This window comes from Sorex araneus, chromosome 3 (assembly GCF_027595985.1).
Source record: "Sorex araneus isolate mSorAra2 chromosome 3, mSorAra2.pri, whole genome shotgun sequence".
NCBI lineage: Eukaryota > Metazoa > Chordata > Mammalia > Eulipotyphla > Soricidae > Sorex > Sorex araneus.
In genome coordinates, this window is record NC_073304.1 from 170,003,298 (window position 1) to 170,025,626 (window position 22,329).

Genomic DNA, 22,329 nt, shown 5'->3' on the forward strand with positions numbered 1-22,329 from the left:
GCCCATTGGCGCGAACAGTTGAAAATTAAAAAAAGAAAGCCGGAATGCTAGTCCGGCGGGGAGGGTGTTTGCCTGTGGCCGCCGGGGGTTTGATCCCGGCATCCCATGGTGCCAGGATGGACCCAAACAGGAGAGCCTGGGGCCGGGGTCACAGTCAGTGGGGCCGTGGGCCTCTCAGGAGGTGTGCCCCTCTGCCATATATATATGCCCTTGGCGATCGGGACACATGACCCCAGCTGCCTCTAGAAGGGTGAGCACCGACCGTGTCTGAATTGGGTGATGATGGGATGCCTGGCCTGGCCTGGCAATGTCACTGCTGACCCCCAAGCCCATCCTGAGGGCCAGTCCCCACCTCCCTGTACAGGAAGGCAGCATGGAGGATGGGATTAGGGGGAGGGGGACGATAAAGGGCAAAGAAGGTTGGTGTGTGGGGAGGAAGGCTGTGTGTAGGGAGGAAGGCTGGTGTGTGGGGTTGGGGGGCATCTGAGCAGATGTTCCAGAACATTCTGGAATGTTCCAGAAAGCCAGGAGCAGCTTGTGCACACTCCCACCTTTCAACACTGCTATACTATCCTAAGAGCACTGTGCTTTGGTTTGGGACACAGCACCCCTCCGAGAGGGACACTTGGGCCCCGAAGCCCTGCAGGACCCCCAGGCTCTTCTCTCACCGAACTCCAGGTGACAGACTGGCCAGCTGCATGGCGGGGGATGGGACAGAGAAAGGGGGTGAGTTTGGAACGTGGGAGGGAGCACGTGCCTGAGGCTGGAGACCCCGCAGGTAGGTGGCCACAGCTGGGAGACGGCGGGCTGGAGGGGGGAGTGCTGAGAGATGCCAACCGAGGGGAAAGAGAACCTGAGACGTTTGTGTGATGAGCAGACGGAAGACAGGAGGGACGGGATTGGGGCGGGGCCAGGGGGGGCAGCGAGGGCCCCGGGCTGCTGGGGACCCGTCCCTGGGGAGGAGTGGGGCCAGGCTAGAGCCTCTGCATGTGTGGAAGTGTGAGTGTCAAGTGTGTATGCATGTGTGAGTATGTATAAGACTGCGTGTGAGAGAGTGCGTGAATGAATGTGTCTGTGTGAGAGTGTGTCTGAGTGTGAGTGTGTCACTATGAGTGTGTGAGACTGTGTCTGTGTGAGTGCATGTAGGAGTGTGTATGTTTGAGAGGCTGCGTTGTGCAAGTGTGTGTCTGTGTGAGTATGTGTGAACGTGTGAGTGTATGTGCGTAGATGAGAAATGTGTGTGCAGGTGTGTTTCTGTTTGCGTGTATCAGTGTGTGTGTCTGTGTGTGCGTGTCTGAGTGTGTGTATGTGTGTGCGCGCGAGTGTCTGAGACGCATGCTCACCAGGCCGCCGGCAGTCACAGATCAAGCTTCCCCCTGACATGGGAGCGCGTGGCTGCTGCCTGGTGGCCAGGTGTGGACAGACGGGAACCCTGGGGCGGGGACGGGACGCAGCGGGGACCCCAGGACAGCCGGATGTGCACACACAGCCACCGCCTGCCCGTCGCCCCTCACCAGAACCTTCTCCTCGGGGAAACCACGCGCCAAAGCCCTGCCCCCGTGCCCAGCGGCAACCCTGAGACCCAGAGGAGCTCGGGGAGGTGAGGGCCGGCCCCCTGCGGCCCCGAGAACACGGAGTAGATTCCGAGCACGGCTCCACACCCGAGCGGTGCCTCCGAGCCTTCCTGCCGCACGCGGGCGAATTAGCGCTCTCCCCGGCGGAAGGATGTAGATTGATTGCCTGGTTTTATTAAGGACAAAGTGCTTTTTGATAGTGTGAGGGAAGCGGCTCCCCAGGGCGGGGATTCCAGCGCGAGCTCCCGGAGCATCGATCGCCGGCTTCCCCGGCTGCTGCGGCTGAGCCGAGCGCGGGCGGACCACACCACGCGGCCCCTCGCCCGGCTGCCTTGTCCCCACAGGCCTGCCCTGGCGGTCCACAGTGGAGAAGCACAGAACAGCCACTGGGGGCCAGGGACCTGGACGGGTCACTCTGCCAGTCCCTGAGGACTTACTTCTGACACCAAACCAGACAGCCACGGCGGCAAGAGCACCCTCACTTTGGGAAAGCAGGTGTGGCGAGGTCAAAGGGCACAAGGGCACAACATGCCACCCACTCCGCTGGGTCCCTGTTGGCCTGCATGTCCACTCGGACACTGTCCTTATGCTGTGGCCCCCATAGGGAGTGGGAGGCATTCCGCTCCGAGGGTGGGCTCACCCAAGAGGAATGGTATGTCGGTGACTAACAGAATCCAGGGGCACAGCACCTAGTTACAGCCCCCAGGACTAACGGACGTGACTGTGTTTTCAGTACCCTCAGAGCATGCTCCCCGCCATGATCAGCACCTGAATGGGGGTGGGGGTTGGGGACGAGGCTCCAGCACAGGACCTCAGAGAGGTGACAGAGGGGCAGGAAGGGGGGTTTCTGCCCTGGCCCCTTCTCCAACAGGGTCAATCCCCACACTCCAGGCCAGTAGCTGGGTGACACGACACAGACCCCCCCCACACAGGGCGGTGACTGTCACCCAAGGCATCACTACTACAAATCACAAGCGTCTCAGGATAGGGGTGCAGAGGGATCCTCGGGCGTGAGGACAATGTTGGAAACAAGGTGCCTGGGAGACCCCCAGTCGAGGGTCCCTGCACGCCTCTGAGCGGGCTCCATCCGCCGGGCACGGTGTGTGCAGAGAGGGGCAAGGGCGGGGGGGGTGCGGGGGGGGCCCCAGGGGGCGGGACTCACTCTTGACCGTGAGGAACATGGACTTGCTGATGTCCGTGCCCACGCCGTTGCTGGCCTGGCAGAGGTAGTAGCCGATGTCCTCTTCCAGGACGTGGCGGATCAGCAGCGAGCTGTTGGGCAGCACCTGGATGCGGCCGGTGAGGGGCACCGGGTGGTACTGCTGGGGGTTCCCGCTCCCTGGGCAGAGGAGCAGGGTGAGAGGGCGCTGGGAGCCGCAGCGGAGCCCACACAGCCTTCCCGTACAGGCAAGGGAAGACGGGTCTCAGAGGGCGGCTGACCCCACCCTGGTCTTAGGCCTCCACCCCTGGGGGCTCTGGGACACCCCTCCCCAGCCCCCAGAGTTAGCACCAGACATGCCCCAGGTTGAGTGATTGGCTTCCGGCTTCCTGGTGCCACATGGGGGTGATGCGGGATCCCAGGAGATCCCAGAATGGGTTGATGGAGAAATGAAGGTCTCGTGGGGTGATCTGGGGCCCCGGGGTTGGGAGGGGGGGTCTAGGGTGGGAGGGACAGGCCCATCAGTGGGGATAAGAGGTCAGGGCCGAGCAGGACGGCTGCCTCTGCCCGAGACCCCTGGGGTGGCTGCGGGTAACTTCCACATCAGGTAGAGCCGGCCCCGTAAAGCCCGACACCAGGGCTCCGCGTGGGTGGGGGCCGTGTGGAGAGGGCAGACCCAATCCTGCTCCCACACCCCTCACTGGGCCCCGTGGCTCACCCTTGGCATGTTTCCACATGACCTTGGGCGGGGGGTAGCCATCCACGGAGCAGTTGAGCACCCCAGCCTTGCCGTAGATGCCATCCTGGTTGTTGGGCTGGACCACAAACCGGGGGGGCACTGCCGAGAGAGGGGGGCGGGGCGGGGAGAAAAGAGCTCATCAGTTTCCGGGGCGCCCCGTGAGGACTTTTCAAAGCGGGGGGACAAGCAGCTCCCAAACCCGAGAGCCAGAGGGCAGGGGAGCTTGGGCCGAGGTTTGGGGCAGGGGCTCAGAGTGGGGCTTCAGGGTGTGGCTCGGGGTGTGAGGCTGGGGGGCCCTTGGGGAGGGGCTTCGGGGAGGAGCCTTGGGACAGGGCCTGAGGAAAGAACTTGGGGGCGTGGCCTGAGGCTCTGGGTGGCATTTGGGGCGGGGCCTCAGGGTAGGGGGGGGCCTGGGGGGCTCTAGGTGGGGCAGGGAGGCTGGGGCATGGCGTGAGGATGGCTTGGGGCGGGGCCTGGGCGGAGCCGTAGGGCAGGAGGCTCAGGATGGAGCTCTGGGCGGGGCTTCTGGGCATGGCCTGGGGGCAGAAGCCCCGGTGGGATTTGGGGAGGAGCCTGGGGGCAGGGGGGCAGGGGAGGGGCCTGACTAAGTCAAAACCTTGGGGCAGGAGGCTCAGGATGGGGCTCTGGCTGGGGCCTGGGGCAGGGGCGGGCTCTGGGCGGGGCCTCTGGGCGTAGCCTGGGGCGTGGCCTGGGGCCGGGGGCGTGGCCTGGGGCCTGGGGGCGTGGCCTGGGGCAGGGTCTGGGCAGGGGGCTTGGCACCCTGGACAGCAGGGGCCGGCTCACCGCGCACAATCAGCTGCCGCTCCCGGCTGACGGTGGCGGCTGCGTTGCTAGCGATGCACGTGTAGTTGCCGTTGTGCTTGAGGGAGACGCTGGAGATCTGCAGCGAGCTCATGAACTCTTTGCTCTCGATGGTCACTCCCGAGCCCGAGATGATCACCTGGCCGTCCTTTCTCCACGTGATGCGGATGGGCATGTCCCCCGAGGACACCACGCAGGGGATGTACAGCAGTTGGCCGATGGAGGCGGGCGGGAACTCGAAGGGCTGGATGAGAGGGGGCACTGGGGGCCCGGGGAGGGTGTGGTCAGGCTCCCTCGCCCACTGGCCAGCGGTGTGGCTCCCTGGGCGCACCAGGAATCGCCTCCTCCCGGGACACCTCGTTCCGTGGGGTGCCCAGCCGCCCCCCCAGCTCCTGTCCTGCCCACCCAGGCCTGCCCCAGTCTCTGTTCAGGACCCTGCAGGCCTGTCCTGGCATTTGCGTTCTCCCTGACCCCTGTCCCCAGCCCATACCCCTGATACCCTTTGTGCTGCCACCTCGCACCCCAGCGATGCACCTCACCATGCTCAGGAGCCCTGGACCAACAGAGGTGGGGAGGCAGGGGTGCTGGGGGCGGCCCCCATGAACTGCCAGAATCTTCCTCTGGAAGCAGGTGCTGCCCGGGGTCCCCTCTGCAGAGCCTCCACCGCCCACATGCCCTTTCTAGGGTCACCCCGTGTTTGGCAGAACCACACTCCTGACACTGCTGGTTTCTTGCGGCCAGACACATCTCCCTGAATTCCAGCCTGATCCCTGGGGGGACACAAGCCCAGGGGCCCCTTTTCAGGGCAGTGAGAGGCAGCTGGCACAGAGGCCGCCCTCTGCGCTGAGTTCGAGCTTTCTCCCCTCAGCCGCCTGGCGGGCTCGCCGCACGCAGGCCTGTCCTGAATTGAGCACCCCCGGGCAGGGGCCAGCACCCCAGAGCGCCACCCGAGCAGAGGTCCACGGCCCCTGCTGGCCGCCCGCATTGCAGCCCCCGGGGGCCTGTCTGGAGCCCGGGCTGCCAGGCTGAGTGGAATTCTGGTGCCCGGCCCTGGCTGGAGCATCAGCCATTATTTTTATGATAACTCAATTAGGCCGCGGCGGCTTCCCCCGCGAGTGGGGGAGAAGGGAGAAGGAGACAGACAATTAGTTTAACAAGGATGAGCACCCAGTAGATGAGATGTCCTTTCTGCAGTCGAGTAATTGAATTACAAGGCTGGGCACTGCCCTCGCCTGCCTCCAGGCTCCACAGAGCCCGCGAACCCCCCCCCCCCACAGAGCCCACCCAAAGGGACAGTGACGTCCTGGGGACGCCCACAGTCCCTGCCACCCCCCCCAGCATTTCTGGGAGCTTGGTCTCGGGTGGTCAGGGGGAAGCTATTGGTGAGCGTGGCAGCTCTGGCCGTGTTCCGGAGGCCCCCCTCCAGGGCCGGGGAGTGGCCTTCTGGAAAGGCGCTGTCTGTGTCCCGGATGCAGCCCACCCCCGGGACCTGGACCTCTGTTCTGAGAGGACACCAGTCCGGGAAGCAAAGCTGGCACCGCCCCTTCTCCCCCACCATCGGCTCCAGACCCCTCCCCCAATCCTGATCTCCAGTACTCTCGGGTTCCGGGGTTTGGGCTGCTGTTTGGTCTCTCCCGTCTCTGACCACTGCCTCCCACTGGCTGGGGCCCTACTCCCAGGATGGGGCCCCGAGCATGTGCCGGGGGTTTAATCTGGAGCCACAAGCCCCATGGCCCCGTGCCCACGCCGGCTCTCCCCAGGGTTCCTCTGCCCGATGCTGGAGGTGCCCCGTCTTGGTACCTTGGCAGATGTGGCTCCTTGGGGTTTGTCTCTTTGGGCAGGGGCCACCCCCAGGACGGCAGGGGGCCCAGAGCCTCTCCCGGGGATGCTGGGCCCTGTGGGCAGTGCTCTGAATGTGTGTGTGGGGGGGGCGGGGGGTGCCAGAGCCACAGGCAGAGGTGTGCAGTGAGCCCATGGATGAGCCTCAGGGCCCCGGATGTGCAGGGCAGGAGTGGTGCCCCTGGAGCCCCACCCCTGCCCCTCTGGGACTCGGGGATGGAGCCATGGCAGAGACCTGCCTGTCATGCTGTTGCTTGGTGCCACTGAGACCTTTCCTTCTCAAACCCTGTGCTCATGCCACCTCCTCCAGGAAGCCCGCCTCCCCCTACAGCACCCACCCAGGAGACCATGGCATTTGCCACATGGCATTGGAGTGGGGGATGGTGCCATCAGCTCCCCTGGGAGTTGGGAGGTCCTCTAGGGCAGAGACTCGGTTGCCTGACTGGCAGAAGGGTGGGGGTCCCTTCCCAAGCCCCGGCAGAAACCATCCTGGCGGGTGGGGAGTTGCCCCAGGAGGGAGTGGGGGAGCACAAACGGCAGAAGGGGGGTGTGCACCAGTCCTCGGGGTGCGGCAGACATCATTCCCTGGGGTGCAGTGTGGGGGCGGGGGCCTCTCCCTGGCTCCTGCCTTGGGTCGGGGTCGGGACCTTACTGTGCTCTCTGGGGTGGGTGTGAGTGGTGGCAGAGGTGACGAGGGCACAGCCAGGAGGGCCGGGAGCTGGGCGGGTCTCTGAGCACCTGCTGCTGAGCGCGAAGCTGGCCGGGGGTGGGGGGGTGGGGGAGGGCGAGAGCAGGAGGGAGGCAGGAAGAGGCTCTGCCTGGGCGGGCGGGGCAGCCCGGCTCCCTCGGCAAGGAGGGGCTTAGCAAAGCGCGCGAGTGACTCAGGCAGGTTCATTCATTAATTAACCAATTCATCTAATATTTATGAAATGCCTGCCGGGGAAGACACTCCGCGCGTGTGGGCCGGGGAGAGGAGGCGACGGCAGAGGGAGGCGCCCGGGGCTCGGAGGGGTCGGAGCAGCACCACCCGTGGTCCGGGAGCTCGGTTCAGGGCACGGGCCGGAGTCACCTCGTGGCGAGAACCGGGGGAGCTGGCGGTCACCCGAGTTCAAGGGCCCAGTTGGCCCAGGAAGCATCTGGGCCGAGGGAGAGGCCCGCGGCCGCTGCGCTGCATTCTCTCTGGTCTCGGGGCACCGGCACCGGCGGTGGAACACAGCAGCTTCCACCCTCCGGGGACCCCCTGGGCTGGCCAGAGCTCCCGGGCCCCTGTGCCATGAGAGACAGACCAAGACTTGCTCCCCTCCACCCTCCACCCCTGGAGTGGGGGAGGCGGGTCAATGCTGTGATTGACAAGCCTGCTCTCTGGCACGGGTGGGAGGGGTGAGGTGGGGAGCAGCGCTGCCCCCAGAATCCCACAGCTGCAACCCTGTCCCTCAGGGAACACTAGAACAGCACGAGGGGGCTTCCCGGCCGGGAGGGGCAGCACTGGGAGAACGGGAAGCTGTGATGGAGCTGCGGAGGGCAGGTGAGGCGGCTGGGGGCTCAGGGGCGCCCACCAGCCGGGTGTGTGTCTACACCAGGGGAAAACCGCCCTGGGGGTCGGGGTTCTGGGCCCGCCCCTGCAGGACTCGCTCGGGGCACAATGCTGCGGTGTGGACCCCAGCCCGCAGGGTGCCCCCGAGCCCTGGCATTTCCCAGGACGCAGCCTGGCCACCACCAAGTCTTGAGAGTGCTTGTTGCAGGGTGCTGCGGGAGGACGGCCGGACCCCCGCCCGGAAGTGCTTTAAGGCTCGGCTCTCGGCTCTTTCAGCACCCTGAATTTTTATTTGCTACACAGAGTAGTAGAGGCGTTAGGGCCTGAAGATGTTCCCCCCAAATGCCAGGTCCAGAGTGGGGGGGGGTGTCCCTGGCTTCCTGCTAGCCACATACGTGTCTGTGAGCCAGGCCTTCGGCCTCGCCTGCAAAATGGGGGTGTTAAACCAAGTCAGTGCAACAACATGTGCCAAGATCCAGGTGGATCTTCAGGACAGCGCGTCACTTCCTGCCTCTTCTCTTCCCAGGAGACCTGTCCTGGTGACTGTGTTTAAATTTACAAACATGGGGCGGGAGAGAGAGCACAGTGGCCTTGCAGCCGGCTGACCCACACTTGACCCTGGCATTCCAAATGGTCCCCTGAGCCCCTCCAGGAGTGATCCCTGAGCTCAGGAGCAAGCTCTGAGTGCCAGGTGTGGCCCAAAAACAAAAAAAAAAAAAAAGAGAAAAAACCAGCCAACCAGGCTCGGAGTGGCACACTTGCAGGTGCAAGACCCTGGGTTTGATGACCGGCTCCTCGGGCCTCCTCAACCCAGATGCAATGTGGGGGTGAGCCCAGGCTCCCGGGCTCACTGGGTGTGGCCCCTACAATGACAAACACGGAACGAGACGGCAAAGCCCTCCCCCCACCACTGCGCCCGCATCTGCTCTCTCGGTGACAAAGGAAACCCCTGGGTGTGTCGTGGATGCTCCAGTCGCAAGATCGGGGAAGCGTGCCAAGGTCAGGGGCTTGTGCGGAGGCCGGGTGCTGGGCCCGGGGCGAGGGGCGGAGCGCGCGGTGGGAGGGAGCACGGGGACGCAGTCTCCATCAAACCCAGCATCTGTCTCATCCCTGTAGGGAGATGTTGGTGCCACGTCCCAGATTCTCTGCTGAGGAACAAAGCTGCTGGCAGCAGCTTCCTGGGCACCGCTGCCCGGGACCAGCGGGCATCCTGTTCCCCCCCACCCTGCTGTGGCTCCCCACCCCCGTACTTCCGGCGGGTTCCTTCCAACCCCCCCACCCTGCCAATAGCAGGCATGTGGCCAGGTGGCTGACTCCGTGAACCCCGCAGACTGAGGAAACGCCTCATCCTTTCACTGTGGGGAGGAGTTGGGGGTCTCCTGCAGGCTCCCTGCTCCCCCAGCGTGCCTGGAGCTGAGAGGGCGGTGGGGCGGGGGACGGCGGAGAGTGTGGGAGAACGGGCACCAGGAGGGTGTGTGCACATGTGTGTGTATGTGTGTGTGTATGTATGTGTGTGCCTGTGTGTGTGTGCCTGTGTGTGTGTGCCTGCGCATGCGTCATCTTCCCCGGCACTCTGCAGGGAGCTGGCACTCTGTGGGCTCCTGGCCTCGCAGAGTAGGGTAGAAAGCACCTCGAGCCCTGGCTGGACCCCGGAGACCCTCTGGGCTCAGATGTGCAGATGGAGACGTTCCCGCACCGAGCCCACGCCGAGGAGGCAGTCAGCGCTGTCCTGGTAGTTAATTAAACATTCAGCCCGTGTGCCCAGAGAGGCTTTTATGCTGCATTATTTTCCAGCGACAGGGGGGCCCTAAAGACAGCAAATCTAGGTTGGATCTATGCGAGCTCCTCTTCCCTCTCTGCCAAGGAGCCCTCTGGACGCGCAGAGGCAGGCTCCCTGCCCTGCAGCTCGGGGTGAAGGAGGCGTGAGCAAAGAGTCACGCGTGTCCCAGCCCAGCGTCTCCGGGAGCCCGTGTCCCCTCTGTCCCCTCAGCACCCCCACCTGGACCGGGGTCAACCTTCCCTTTGGCACCGCCTTCCAGGGCTTGGGAGAGGACGGGGGCGTGTGCCAGCAGATCCGCACCCACTCACGCCCGCTTGTTGTGTGCACAGGCCTGTAGCACGCGCTGATGTGTGCACACAGGATGCGCCGTGTACAGGGCTGTGCACTGTGCACCGGACTCTGAGCACATCCAGGAGGAGGGGCTCGGGGCAGCCTGGCTTGTCCCTCTGCTGCCCAGGAAGCCATGTCCCCATGGGGACAGGACTGGGACCCGAGTGGTGTCACAGTGTCACCTCCTCCTGGCCCCTGCTGTCCTCCCGTCTGCTCTGCTGCTTGGCGTGGGCTAAGCACGGGGGTCCTACCCTGCCTCCCCCAGACTCAGGGCCCTGCTCCCCACTCGGAGCTCCTCCCCTCACCCCCCTGAGCCGCTCTTGGAACAGCGCGTCAGCTAATCAAGCTGCAGCTCATAATCAGCTCTGACGGCTTCTGCGGGGTGCATGCTAATGAGGGGGCGGGCGGGTGGGCGCAGGCCCCAACCAAACACTGCCGCTGTCTGGACAGGGAGGGGGGCCAGGCCCTCCTGGGGGCACTTCTGGACCCTGAGGCTGAGGAATAGTGGCTGTGTCACACTCCTGTCTCCCTGCACACACACACACACACACACACGCTTCATGAATGCCTTCTCTGTGCTCTGAGCTCCCACACACACAAGCACACACACACACAAGCACACACACATACATGTTTCATGAATGCCTTCTCTATGCAATGAGCTCTCTCTCACACACAAGCACACACACACACACGCAAGAACATACTTTTCTCTCCTGTACACACACACACTCCTTCCTTCCTACACACACACACACACACACACACACACACAACCCTTTCCTCTTGTTCTCACAAGCACACACTCATACACACACATACATGCATACCTTCCATCCTGTATACACTCCTTCCTCCTATTCACACACACACACACACACACACACTCCTTCCCTCCTATATATACACACACTCCTTCCCTCCTATACACACACACACACTCCTTCCCTCCTATACACACACACACACACTCCTTCCCTCCTATACACACACACACACACACACACACACATACTCCTTCCCTCCTATATACACACACACATTCCTTCCCTCCTATACATACACACATACACACTCACACGCACACCTTCACCACCTGTTCACAGCACCCACACGCATACCCCCCTGGACAGCGGGGACCTGGCGGCTCCCTGTAATCGCAGCAGCCCGGGGCCGAGCCGACAGCAGCCGACTCAGTGGCCGGGAGGCGTCTCCCGAATGGGTTGAATAATTGATGAGCAGAGACAGCTCACAGGATGTTCTGCGCGCTCGGGGGCCCGCTGGAGTCCTGTTCTTTCCTTATTTTATTTTTCGGGTGACACACCAGCCAAATGCCTGCTGGGCCGGCGGGTGAGGGGAGCGGAACAAAGGTCAGATGTTTTCATATGTGCTGTTGACACAGTAAACTCCCGGCTGGCTGCACACAGCAGAGATGCATGTTGGCGGGCAGCCGGCTTCTGGGTGGGGGTGGGGCAAGGGGGACACTGGCCATCGGGCTGTGCGCTGCGGCTCCGGGCATGTGAGTTTCCTGGTAGCATGAGGCTCGTGGCATCCGGCCCCCAGGTCTGACAGCGTCAGGCACCCAGGCCTGAGACTAAAGAGGAGGGGACACCAAGAGGGGCCCCACCTTCAGAAACCCAAGAAGATGATCCCCCTCACACTCACCACCGAGACCCCCCAGGAAGTCAGTCCCACGGAGGCCGCACTCCCAGTGGGAGACATTCTGCTCTCTGCGGGTGGGAGGGGGGTGCTGGGCGCCCGTGGCGTAGGCCCAAGGGCCGTGAGAGCGAATGGAGGCAGGAGAGAAGTCGGGGTCCTGGTGGCCGCAGCCCACTGCTTCTGCACCTCTTGCCCACACCCCCTCAGCGATGGACCCAGGCACCCCCACCTCCCTGTCCTCATGCCTCGCATTTGTCTGCTCCAGCCCTAGAGCCCAGAGCCCAGGTTTCTGGAACCGATTGAGGACCCCGTGGGCCCGACCCTCCAGGCTCAGGCCACCGGCCCCCTTCCTAGGAGCCCCAAGCCTGGGCGAGCTTTCTTCCTGCTCAGGCTGCCCTTGGGGGCCATGGGCACCCCAGCCGCCTCTGCTCTCACCTCCTCCCTCTCAGCAGTGAGGAGGGAGGGGACACGGGGCTGAGACAGCACCCAGGGTTAGACCTGGGATTTCCCCGGATCCCAGAGAAAGGCTTTCTGTGTCTCAGAGTCGCCGGAGGAAGAGGTCCCCGGGACGCAGTGTAGGCCCACAGCCCCCTGCTGAGCCCCCTGGGGCTGGGGAGCGCCCCTCGCCCCACTGGGCATGGCCAGCTGGTGATGGCGCCCCACACCGCCTCCACCCCACTGCACCCCAGCCGCCTGCAGGGTGTTTCCGGGCACCTCTGGGTGCTCTCGGCCCACAGATGCACAGGTGTATGCACGGTGCCAGGGTTCCTCCTTGGCAAGTCCCCTTCCCTCTCTGCTGCAGGTCTGTGCCTGCACTCACAGCGTCCCCAACATCTGCGGCCTGACCCAGGGCGCCAGGGCTGTTCTGAGAACCACCCTCCAGCCCCAAATCCAGGCCCCCTGCGCCCCCGGCATGGTCATGCTGGACCCTTCCGGGTCATAGCGACAAGAGAGGCGGGAAGCCTCGGCCAGTCCTGGCACGGGCTGAGCCGGCCAATCAGCATCCGGGGACGGACTCAGGCCCCACCTTCCTGGGTGGGCGGGGCTCAGGAGCATCCCGGGGCGGCCCACTCCCGGGACCCGCCTCTCCCGCCCCACCGCGGCCGCCCGGTCTCACCTTTGACGGCCACGTGCACGCTCTGGCTGATGGAGAGCTGGGGCTGGATGAGCACGCTGCACAGGTACTCGCCCTCGTCCATGCCCTTCTGCACGTCGCTGAGCTTCAGGGTGCCGTTCTCGAACACCACCTGGCGGTGGTTGTCGGGCAGCAGCAGCGCGTCCTTGTACCACTTGATGGAGTAGTAGGGGTAGCCGATGACTCTGCAGTTGATCAGGGTGTCCCGCCCGGCCACCGCCGTGATGTTCCTCATGGCCCGGATGCTGGGGGGTCCTGGGCAGGAGGCAGGGGGGAGCAGAGGAGGGGCAGAGGGGTCAGTCAGCCAGGGGCAGCTCATGCTGTCCTAGGGTCGCTCTTCTCCGTGGTTTGGCTTCTGTGACTCTCGGGGGCTGTGGCGGGGCGCAGGGAGGGGGGGTCTCTGTGGCAAAGGCAGAGGCTGCAAAGAGCCCAGATGTGTCTGTCCCCTCTGCTGTCCTTTGAGAGCACAGCTGTGGGGTGGCCCCGCTCTTAGTCTGGACTTGGGGCACCCACCCCAGCTCCAGTCTCCTACTCTTGCTAGCCCAGGCCTTGGGGGCGGGTGTCGGGGGCCCTGGCTGCTATGGCTCCTGGAGCCCTTGGGGGATAGTGCTGCGGGGGGTCACAGCAAGCACAGACCCTGGGGGTCACTCCTAGTGCACAGCAAGGCTGGCCCCAGGCCTCCACCCTGGTCCTTGGCTGGATATTAGCAGGGGTGCAGTGACCTGGGGTCAGAGAGATGTGACAGGGAGTCAGGGTGTGGGGGGCAGGTCTGACTGCAGGAGGGGGAGGGCACACATGCACAGGCACACACACACACGCCCAGACACACAGGCATGGACACATGCAGACACAGGTGCACACGTGCACACACAGGCACACGCACAGATGCACATGCACAGAATACATGCATACATGTACAGGCACACACACACACCCAGACATACAGGAACAGACATACATGCAGACACACACAGGCACACATGTGCTCACATACAAGCACACGCAGATGCACATGCACAGAATACATGCACAGATGCACAGGTGTATGAAAATGCACAGACACACACACAAGGACACACAAAGACATACATGCACAAACACAGATTCACATGCATGGACCCACATGCATGGACACACAGGGGCACACACTCACAGACATACATGCACAGGCACACACACGGACACAGACGCTCAGACACACATGGGCACACGCACAGACACACATGCACAGACATACAGACACACATGCACAGGCACACACATGGACACAAACGCTCAGATTACACATGGCACACACGCACAGACACAAACACACACAAACATATGCATGCACTCACAAGCACATGCACAGGCACATGCAGGCACACACAGGTACATATGCACAGGAGCACATGGGCACATACGCATAGGCATGCACACATATGCACACACGCACAGGCACGCATACACACACACACACACAGGTACACCCGGACGCCAGCACTGGGGAGGGCAGCGCCGAGGGAGCAGAGGCGAGGAGAGACTGCCACGAAACTCAAAATAACATAAGCACTAAGCACCACGAGAAAGATGGAGGCACAGAATGGCAGAGGAACTCAAAAGCCTATTCTGAGATTCAAATGTAGACAGGCACCTCTTACGTTTATTCGCGCCTGGTACTCAGCACTGCCCACCGAGTTCCGCGCCGTGCACCGGTACACGCCCCCGTCGCGGATCTGGGGGCCCGTGACGTTCATGTGGCTGATGGTGGTGCCGTCCGACATGGTGAACTGGCTGGTGCGGTGGCTACTGTCCCGCTCCAGGGGCTCGTCGTCCAGTGCCCAGGTGACCGTGGGGGGCGGGGCGCCCTTGGCCGCACACATCAGCGAGAACTGCTCCCCGGGGTTCACCACCTTCTCGCTGAAGGACGAGACGATGCGGGGCGTGCCGTCTGCAGGGAGCAAGGATCCCCCATCAGGACCGCGTGGGGGAGGCCGTCCCGTGCCCCAGGCCCCACACCCCACCCGAGGAGGAGGCGGTAACAGAGACAATCCTTAGATAAATAGCCAGGACGGTGCGATCTCCAAGTCCCGGCGAATATCCCAGGGTGGGGATGCAGAGACTCCCGGGACGTGAACCCCGTGCTGTATGTCTTTGGGCAAGTTACTTAACCTTTCCAGTGCCTTCAATTCTTGTTTTTGGAGGATGGAGAGAATGGGGCTTGTGAGAACCCTGGGCCCTGGAGGAAAATCAACACCTGCACTCCTGTGGAGCTCCCGGCCCTGCGCCTGGCCCACCTCCCCCTCCCCTATTAGCACAGGCACGCCACGCTCAGCCTCTGGGGCAAACCAGCCCACGAGTCCGGCACCAGGAGGAACGGTGGCCCCAGACACAGAGTCTGAAGCTAGAGTCAGTGTGGCGAGGTCTGGGGTGGCATGAGCCCTGGATCACCCGTCACCCTGACCGGAACCGCCTGCCCTGCCTCTCTGTGTGGACTCTGGACACTGGCCCAGACCCCCTCACTGTCCTTGCACAGGGGACCGCTGTAAAGAGTGAGACGGGCATTACATGTTCTTACATGTTCAAGAGGCAAAGGTAGAAGCTAGGGAAGAAGGGGGAGTAACAGGCAGCTGCTGGCCTCCAAGAGCTCACAACAGAGGCAGCTGGCCCCCAGCCCCACCTTGCCGAGACCCTTAGATCCAGCCCAAGAGGAGAACTAGGTACCTGGCCAAACTAGGACAGTCCTGCAGTGCTGCTGCCTTTGCCCCCCTCTGGCCTCCCTGGCCTCCTGTCCCTGTGTTCCTGCATCTACTGGCTGACTTTCAGTTCCTCCCCCGCAGAGGAGAAGCGGCACCGCTGCTGGGCCAGGGTGGTGCCCGGTGAGCAGAGAGACTTCAGCGGGGCGAGGTTCAGACGGAAGGGCCCCAGGGTGAGCGGCACGTCCTTCAAACAGGTGGAGCCAGCCGCTGTGCTCCTCGGGTGGGGCTGGGGCCCAGGTTCGGTGGGTGCCACTCCTGCATCCCATCTTTTCACAGGATGGGGCTCTCGGGCTGGAAGGGTTGACACATGGTGGCCTGGGCACCCCCATGCCTGTCCTGGGTTTGGCGTCTTGGGTACTATGTATGTGGGAGGCCTGGGCTCAATCCCCAGCGCTGCATAGTCCCCTGATGACTGCTGAGAGCTAACATGAGCACTGTTTTGGGAGTAGCCCCCAAAGACTACCATATATGCCCCCTTCCGAAAGGAATAAAAAAGGGAGAGAAAGGAAACAGTTTGCTGGGTAGAAGCCTGGGAGGGAGAGGACTAAAGAGCTCTGGGGACTGAGAGTCTTTGGGCCCTTCTAATAGAGATGTTCTAGCAATTTTAGAGGCAGGGGAAAGGGTATAAAGGTTAAGAGCCTGAATTCAGGCTGCAGCTCTGAAGCAGGGATATGCAGCTGGGTCAGGGCTCATAGTCTCTATTTTCCTAGCCTGTTTGGTAACAAGCCAGCCCCAAGCTAACCATACAACCAACCAAAACCCAACAAAACAACCAACCAACCAACAACCAACCAATCAACAACCAGAAGGAGGGGCCTGAAGAGCTCTGTTAAACAATTAACCAACCAGCTCATCAACCAACAACCAACTAGTAAACAACCAACCACCAATAAACCAACCAACTAACCAACTAACCAACCAACCAACCAACAACCAACCAAACAACCAGCCAAATAATTAAGCAATCAACTCATCAACCAACAACCAGTCAACAACCAACCAACCAACCAATCAACAACCAACCACTCAACAACCAAACACCAACCAACTAACCAAACACAACCAACCAGCTACAAACCAACAACAATCTAACTAACCAACCATCCAACCACCAACTAGCCAGCCAACCAGCCACCAACTAACAATCCAACTAACCAACCACCTACCAACTAACCAACCAACCACTCAAAAACCAACCAACCACAAACCAACCAGCTACCAACCAAACAACAACCAGTCACCCAGCCAACAACCAACCAACCATCAACAACCAACCACACAACAACCAATCAACCATCAACAACCAACCAAACAACCAACCACTCAACAACAAACACCAACACTGACTAACTAACCATGAACCAACCAACTAACCAACCAAGGAACCAGCCAACAATCAATGAGCCAATAACCAACAATCAACAACTACTCAACCAACCAACCACCAAGCCAACAAACCAACCAAACAATGAACAACCAACCAACCACCAACCAAACAATCAATAACCAACCATCAGTAAACCAGCCAACCAACAGCAACCAATAACCAACAACCAATCAACAACAAACAATCCTGCTCTCCACCCCGAGTAGGGGAGGCGAGAAAGGTGTCTGCCTGGCAAGATGAACCACAGCATTCTCCTCACTGTTCCCCATCTCAGCAGCCGGGGAGGTGGGGAAGCCTGGGCAGGCACCTCTTGGTGGGGCTTTGGGGGCCTGGGGCCCACCCCCACATTGGACTCTGGTCGCCCCAGCTCACCCTCCAGCACAATAATGGCGAAGTCCTGGGCTGTCTGGGCCTTGCGGGTGGCGAAGCACTGGTAGGCCCCGGAGTGGCTCTTCTGGGCAGACGCGATAAGCAGAGTCTCGTTGCTGAGCCCGCGGATGGACACGGCCTCGTCAGGCCGCAGCAGCTCCGTGTTGCGGTACCAGCGGATGGAGAATTCTGGGGAGCCCATGAGCGCGCACGAGAGGATGACGGTGCTGCCGATGCCCGTCTTCAGCTTCTTCGGGGTCAGGGTCACGTGAAGGGGGTCTGTGCCAGCCAACATGATGGGGCACAGGGGCAGGGCGGGGGGTAAAAGACAAGGCTTACTGCTTGCTGACTGCATGGTTGATCCATCATTGCTAAAGACCCCCAAGGCCCGTGTGAATGAATGTACAGCGGTGCTGCTTCATTCAGCACGGACGCCTGTGAGTCCGCAGGGTCCCATCACCCTGTGACCTCGGGGCTGGAGCCATAGCACGGCAGGGAGGGCGCTTGCCTTTCATACAGCTGACCCAGGTTAAACCCCCAGCTCCCCATAGGTCCCCGAGCACCACCAGGAGTGATTCCTGAGTGCAGAGCCAGGAGGAACCCCTGAGCATCGCCAGATGTGGCCCCCAAACCCAAATAAAAGAAATAAACCCTACGACTTCTGGGAGGCTGGGGGGTGGGCGGGGCGGGGGTGGGGACCATGAGCCCTAGTTCCCGAGTGCAGGGAGGTGATGGCCAGGTTGGGCCACTCTGCCCAGAGCCAACCACCCTTGAAAGAGGGCTGACCTCAAAAGGCAGCTGCTTCAGTTCTGAGCCCTCACTTTCCCCTGGACGCCAATCAGGCTGGGCAGAGGTGGGCACTGTCTCCCGTCTGGCACCCCGGGATCCTCAGGGCTTCCCGGACAGGGACGGGGTTCTGACACTCACCGACCACCGTGAGGGTGCCGGTGACCTCGGCAGAGCCGAAGGTGTTGGTGACCTCGCAGATGTAGGCGCCGCTGTCCTCGGCCCGCAGGGCGCTGATGCTCAGGCCTGTGACGCGCTTGGTCCAGCGGCTGTCAGCCGGGAGGGGCCGGCCGTCCTTCAGCCAGCGGATGGCCGGAAGCGGGTAGCCGGAGGCCGTGCAGGGCAGCTCCACCGTGAGGCCAGCCCTCACCTCCTGGGAGTGGAAGCCGTCCAGGATGGTGGGGACGGACTCGGCAGGATCTGGAAGGCAGAGGAGGTGAGTGGCCCCGTCCAGCCCAGGGTGGGTGAAGTGAGGAAGGAGCAGAGGCTCAGTGCGGCCCAGAGTGAGCGACACCTAGGGCTTGTGTGTGTGTGGGGGAGAATGTGAGTGTGTGGGTGAGTGCGAGTGAAAGGATGTGCACGTCTGTGGAAGTGAGTGGGATGTGTGAAAGTGCACGTGTGCAGATGTGTGCGCGTGTGTGCATGTGTATGTGAGCATGTGCATGTGTGAGCCCGTGCCGTGTGTGAGCATGCGCATGAATGTGTACGAGCATGTGCCTTTGACTGTGAGTGTGCGAGTGTATGCATGTGTATGTGTGTGAGCATGTCCGCGTGTGTGAGCGCATGTGTGTGCATGCCTATAGGAGCTGGGGACGAAGCCCAGGCCTCATAGCTGCCAGGCCACCCCTGAGCCATCTCTGGTCCCTTCCAAAGTGAAGGCTGAGAGCGGACTCTGGTCCCTCCTGAGGTTTCTTGGGCCCTCGGGCACCTTCCCTGGCCAGGGTGTGCGTGAGGAACTGTCTGTCCTTTTGGACCAGAGACTCTAGAAGTCTCTGTCCCTCCCAGGGCCCGTCAGAAGGAGGGGGTGCTGGGGTGGGGAGCCAGGGGGACTCAGGTGCTAGTTGGCCTGGCCATCCTGCCTGACTTTTGGGGGCTCTGCGCTGCCTCCTGGGCCCATCACTGGAGGGTGTGCAGACGGTGACAGACGCCCCTGCCAAAGTGCCTGGAGGATGTAGACTCTCGGCAGCTGGGCCCATGATGGCCCCGGTGCCCGCTGGCTCCCGCCGGCTCCTCGGCCTCTCACCCCCACCCCTCCAGGGAAGGGTTGGGATAAACAAACCCAGTGCCAGAGAAGAATTACTCAATGCGACACTTAATTGATGCAGAATACACAAATTCCAGGGCACACGGCAGAATTTACAAGCAGAGGGGCCGACAGGGCGGCAGAGGGAGGGCGAGGGAGGGGATTAATCACCGAGTCTCAGGCGTGAAATTAAATTCGGAGGGAAAGAAGCTCTTTCATTACCCGGCACAGGACTAGGGTGCTGTGCAGGCACAGGCGACAGCCTGCAGGGACCTCGTGCTGCCAGACCCAGGGCTGGGGGTGGGGCAGGGGGCCTCTCGGGAACCCCCCGGGCTGGGGGCTGGGGCACACTGGGGACCCGGATCCTGGCTGAGACCGCCCTGGGGTGGCCTCCGGGCCTTGTTGGCCACCGTTGAGGAAATCTAACTGTGGACGCCCCGTGAAAGGGAACCAGACCCTTGGGGTCAGAGACGGACAGCGGGTAAGACGGCTGCTTTGCGGGTGACTGACCCAGGTTTGATCCCGGCACCGCTCAGAGTCCCCCGGGCCCGGCCAGGAGTGAGCCCTGAGCACTGCCGGCTGTGACCCCAAAGCCCAAACTCAAACCAAACCCCAAACCATGCCCACTGCACAGCCCCTGCGGGGAGTGAAAACATCCCTGACCGAGCGCCCCAGGGCCTGGAGGGGAAGAGTGAAGCTGCCCTCGCCCGCCACGGGGCACAGGGGGACGTGGTGGCACAGCTGCACTTGGCCTCCCTCCCATCTCTCCAGTTCCCGCCCCGCCCCCCCACTCCCCACCCTGGGGGGCTTCAGTCGATTCCCACTTTCCAGACCAAGGGGCTGAGGTCAGCTGACGGGGGCGGGGGGAGGGGAGCGGGAGGCGGGGCCGGGACACCCAGCAGCTCTGTTCCCGGGGCACCTCCCGTCTCCCCCTTCTGAGCCCGGGCACGTCTGGAGGTCGGGAGAGACCAAGGGGGCAGGTGGCCAGTCTCAGCTGCCCACGGCCGGGTGGGCACAGCAGGTTGGATCTGTGGCTCCCGGAGCCAGGCGGGCACACACAGAACCCTGAGAACGGGCACCTGCGGGCCTCACCAGGTGGGACCAGGCCCGCCCCCCACTTCTCACGCCCCCCCCAGGCGCCCCCGGCCTACCTGTCACAGAGAGGCGGGCGCCGTTGCTCTGCCGCGTCTCCCCGCTGTACTTGTGCTTGGTGATGCAGCGGTAGGTGGACAGGGCGTCCTCCTTCTGCACGTCGGAGATGTACAGCCCGCCGTGGGCAGTGATAAAAAACCTGTTTTCTGGAGACACAACCGGGGGCACAGGCCATCATTCCCCTGGCCGGGGCAGCAGCTGGCCCTCACCCAAGGAGTTGGGGGGCGGCGCCCCCAGGGAAACCCGTCCTGGGGGCAGGGAAGAAGAGGTGGTCCTGATCACTGCTGGAAAGGGAGACGCCTCAGGACTTCATGGCTTTACCCCGAGGCTGCTGGGCGCTCCTGGGGGAGTTACTTGACCTCTCTGAGCCTGAGTTATACAAGGGGCTGCCCAGAAGATCTGCCCTGAAGCAGATGCACTAGTCTGCAAAGCTCCTGGTCTGGCCCACAGGGAGTGCTCCTGTGGCAGTGCTCCCTCGGCCTGGCGAGTCTCGCTTGGACTCTCTGTGGCTTGCTGGTCCTGAAAGTGTCGGATGCCACCACCTGCCCTTTGCAGAGACATTCGTGGAGACTCGGGTGCAGTGCCCAGGTCTCGCAGCCCCCACTCGGGCCCTCCCTGCCGCCAGCTCTTCTTCCTCTGCCCCGGAGCCGAAGCCCAGCCCGGTTCACCAACTGTGATGTCGGAGTCACGCCCGCCCCATGTCACGCGTGTCGGGGAGCCAGGAAGGAGACGAAGCGGCAGCTCGGGGGACGTGGGCAGAGGCGAGGTCATGACCCTTAGGTTTCGGCGGCGGGAGGGCGGGCGCCCCTGTGTGGATGAGCAGCTGGCGTGACCCTCAGCGGCAGGAGAGACTGTCAGGCCAAGCCCTGAGCAGGAGCAGGAATGTGTACACGGAGCAGGGCGTGGGGGGGTCCCCCCAAGGCAGACAGAGAGACTAACTAGGCCCTGGCCCGCCCTCTGGGGCGAGGCTGCTTCCCGGGCGGGTGCGGGGGACCTCAGGCTCCCGCTGCCCCTGTGGGTGGGGGGCACTGGTCAGCACAGAGGCGCCCAGGGAAAGCAAGATGGTGGGGAGAGGGCGGTGCTCACCCCGCAAAGGACACGCGGCGTCAGCAGGTTGGCTGCCAGCCGGAGGCCTCTGGGAGCCCCACCCGCTTCAGATCCATCCTTTGGGCTGTGTGACTCTGCCCGCCCCCAATCACCCTCTCTGTTCCCTTACACCACACCCCAATCTAGTCCAAGAACTCAGCACCTGGAAAGTGGGGGCCCCCAGAGGCTAAGAAGCTGGAGGCACATGGCCCTCACGTCGGCCGAGCCACAAGGCCTTCCCTCGACCATCTCCAGGGACGGCTCTGCAAGGCCTCACCCCCAGGCCGAGGACCCCCACTTCCTCCCAGGCTCTTGGGCCACCTCAGGGGGCAGGCCGACCCTGCAGACAGTTCTATGGAGACTGCCCAGGCCTTGCCCCGACTCCCTCCCTGCCGGCCTTTTCTGCCAGTGAAGCGAACCAGGACTTGATTTAAGTTTTGCTTTGTTTGGGGGTCACACCCAGCGGTGCTCAGGGCTGACTCCTGGCTCTGTGCTCAGGGATCGATCCCGGTGGACTCAGGGGTCCCCATGGGGTGCTGGGGATCCAACCTGCAAGGCAAGTGCCCACCCTGATGTACTATCTCTCGGCCCCCCACCCCGACTTTAACTTTTAATCGCTATTGATTTCACAGGGGTTCAGGTAACGTCCTCAGGCGGGGTCTGCCTGGCTTTCTAAGGCACGCTGCTTAGTCTGTATTTATTCTTCCCCCTCCTTCCCACAAATCTTTGTGTGGGGGGGCGTGGTCAGTGGTGGGGACCTAGCCCCAGCCTTACCTGGCTGGCCGAGCAGAGCTGCCGTGTCCAGCCCCTGTCTAAGGGTCCATGTCGGGGAGAAGGGGCTTGGAGCACCCCTCAGGCTCTGCCCCCTGCACAAGGCTCTTGTTCAGCTCGGGGGTCACACCTGGCTCCTTGCTGAGGTGCATTTCAGGGTACTCCGTTCCAGATGTGTGCACCGGGTCCCTTGGACCCTCGACCCGGGACCCCTGCCCTGCCCGGG

At 62.6% G+C, this 22,329-nt stretch overlaps 1 protein-coding gene across 1 annotated transcript in view; it reads right to left on the minus strand.

Moving 5' to 3' along the window:
• Positions 1–22,329, minus strand: part of DSCAML1 (DS cell adhesion molecule like 1) — a 227,405-nt gene that overhangs the window by 53,177 nt on the left and 151,899 nt on the right. Inside the window, exons 4-11 of the mRNA XM_055130810.1 lie at positions 20,246–20,392; positions 17,993–18,271; positions 17,069–17,344; positions 14,205–14,501; positions 12,554–12,826; positions 4,277–4,555; positions 3,452–3,571; positions 2,737–2,913 (exon numbers count right to left, since the gene is read on the minus strand). Coding sequence (XP_054986785.1) covers positions 2,737–2,913; positions 3,452–3,571; positions 4,277–4,555; positions 12,554–12,826; positions 14,205–14,501; positions 17,069–17,344; positions 17,993–18,271; positions 20,246–20,392 — 1,848 coding nt within the window. The remainder of the gene's footprint in view (positions 1–2,736; positions 2,914–3,451; positions 3,572–4,276; positions 4,556–12,553; positions 12,827–14,204; positions 14,502–17,068; positions 17,345–17,992; positions 18,272–20,245; positions 20,393–22,329) is intronic.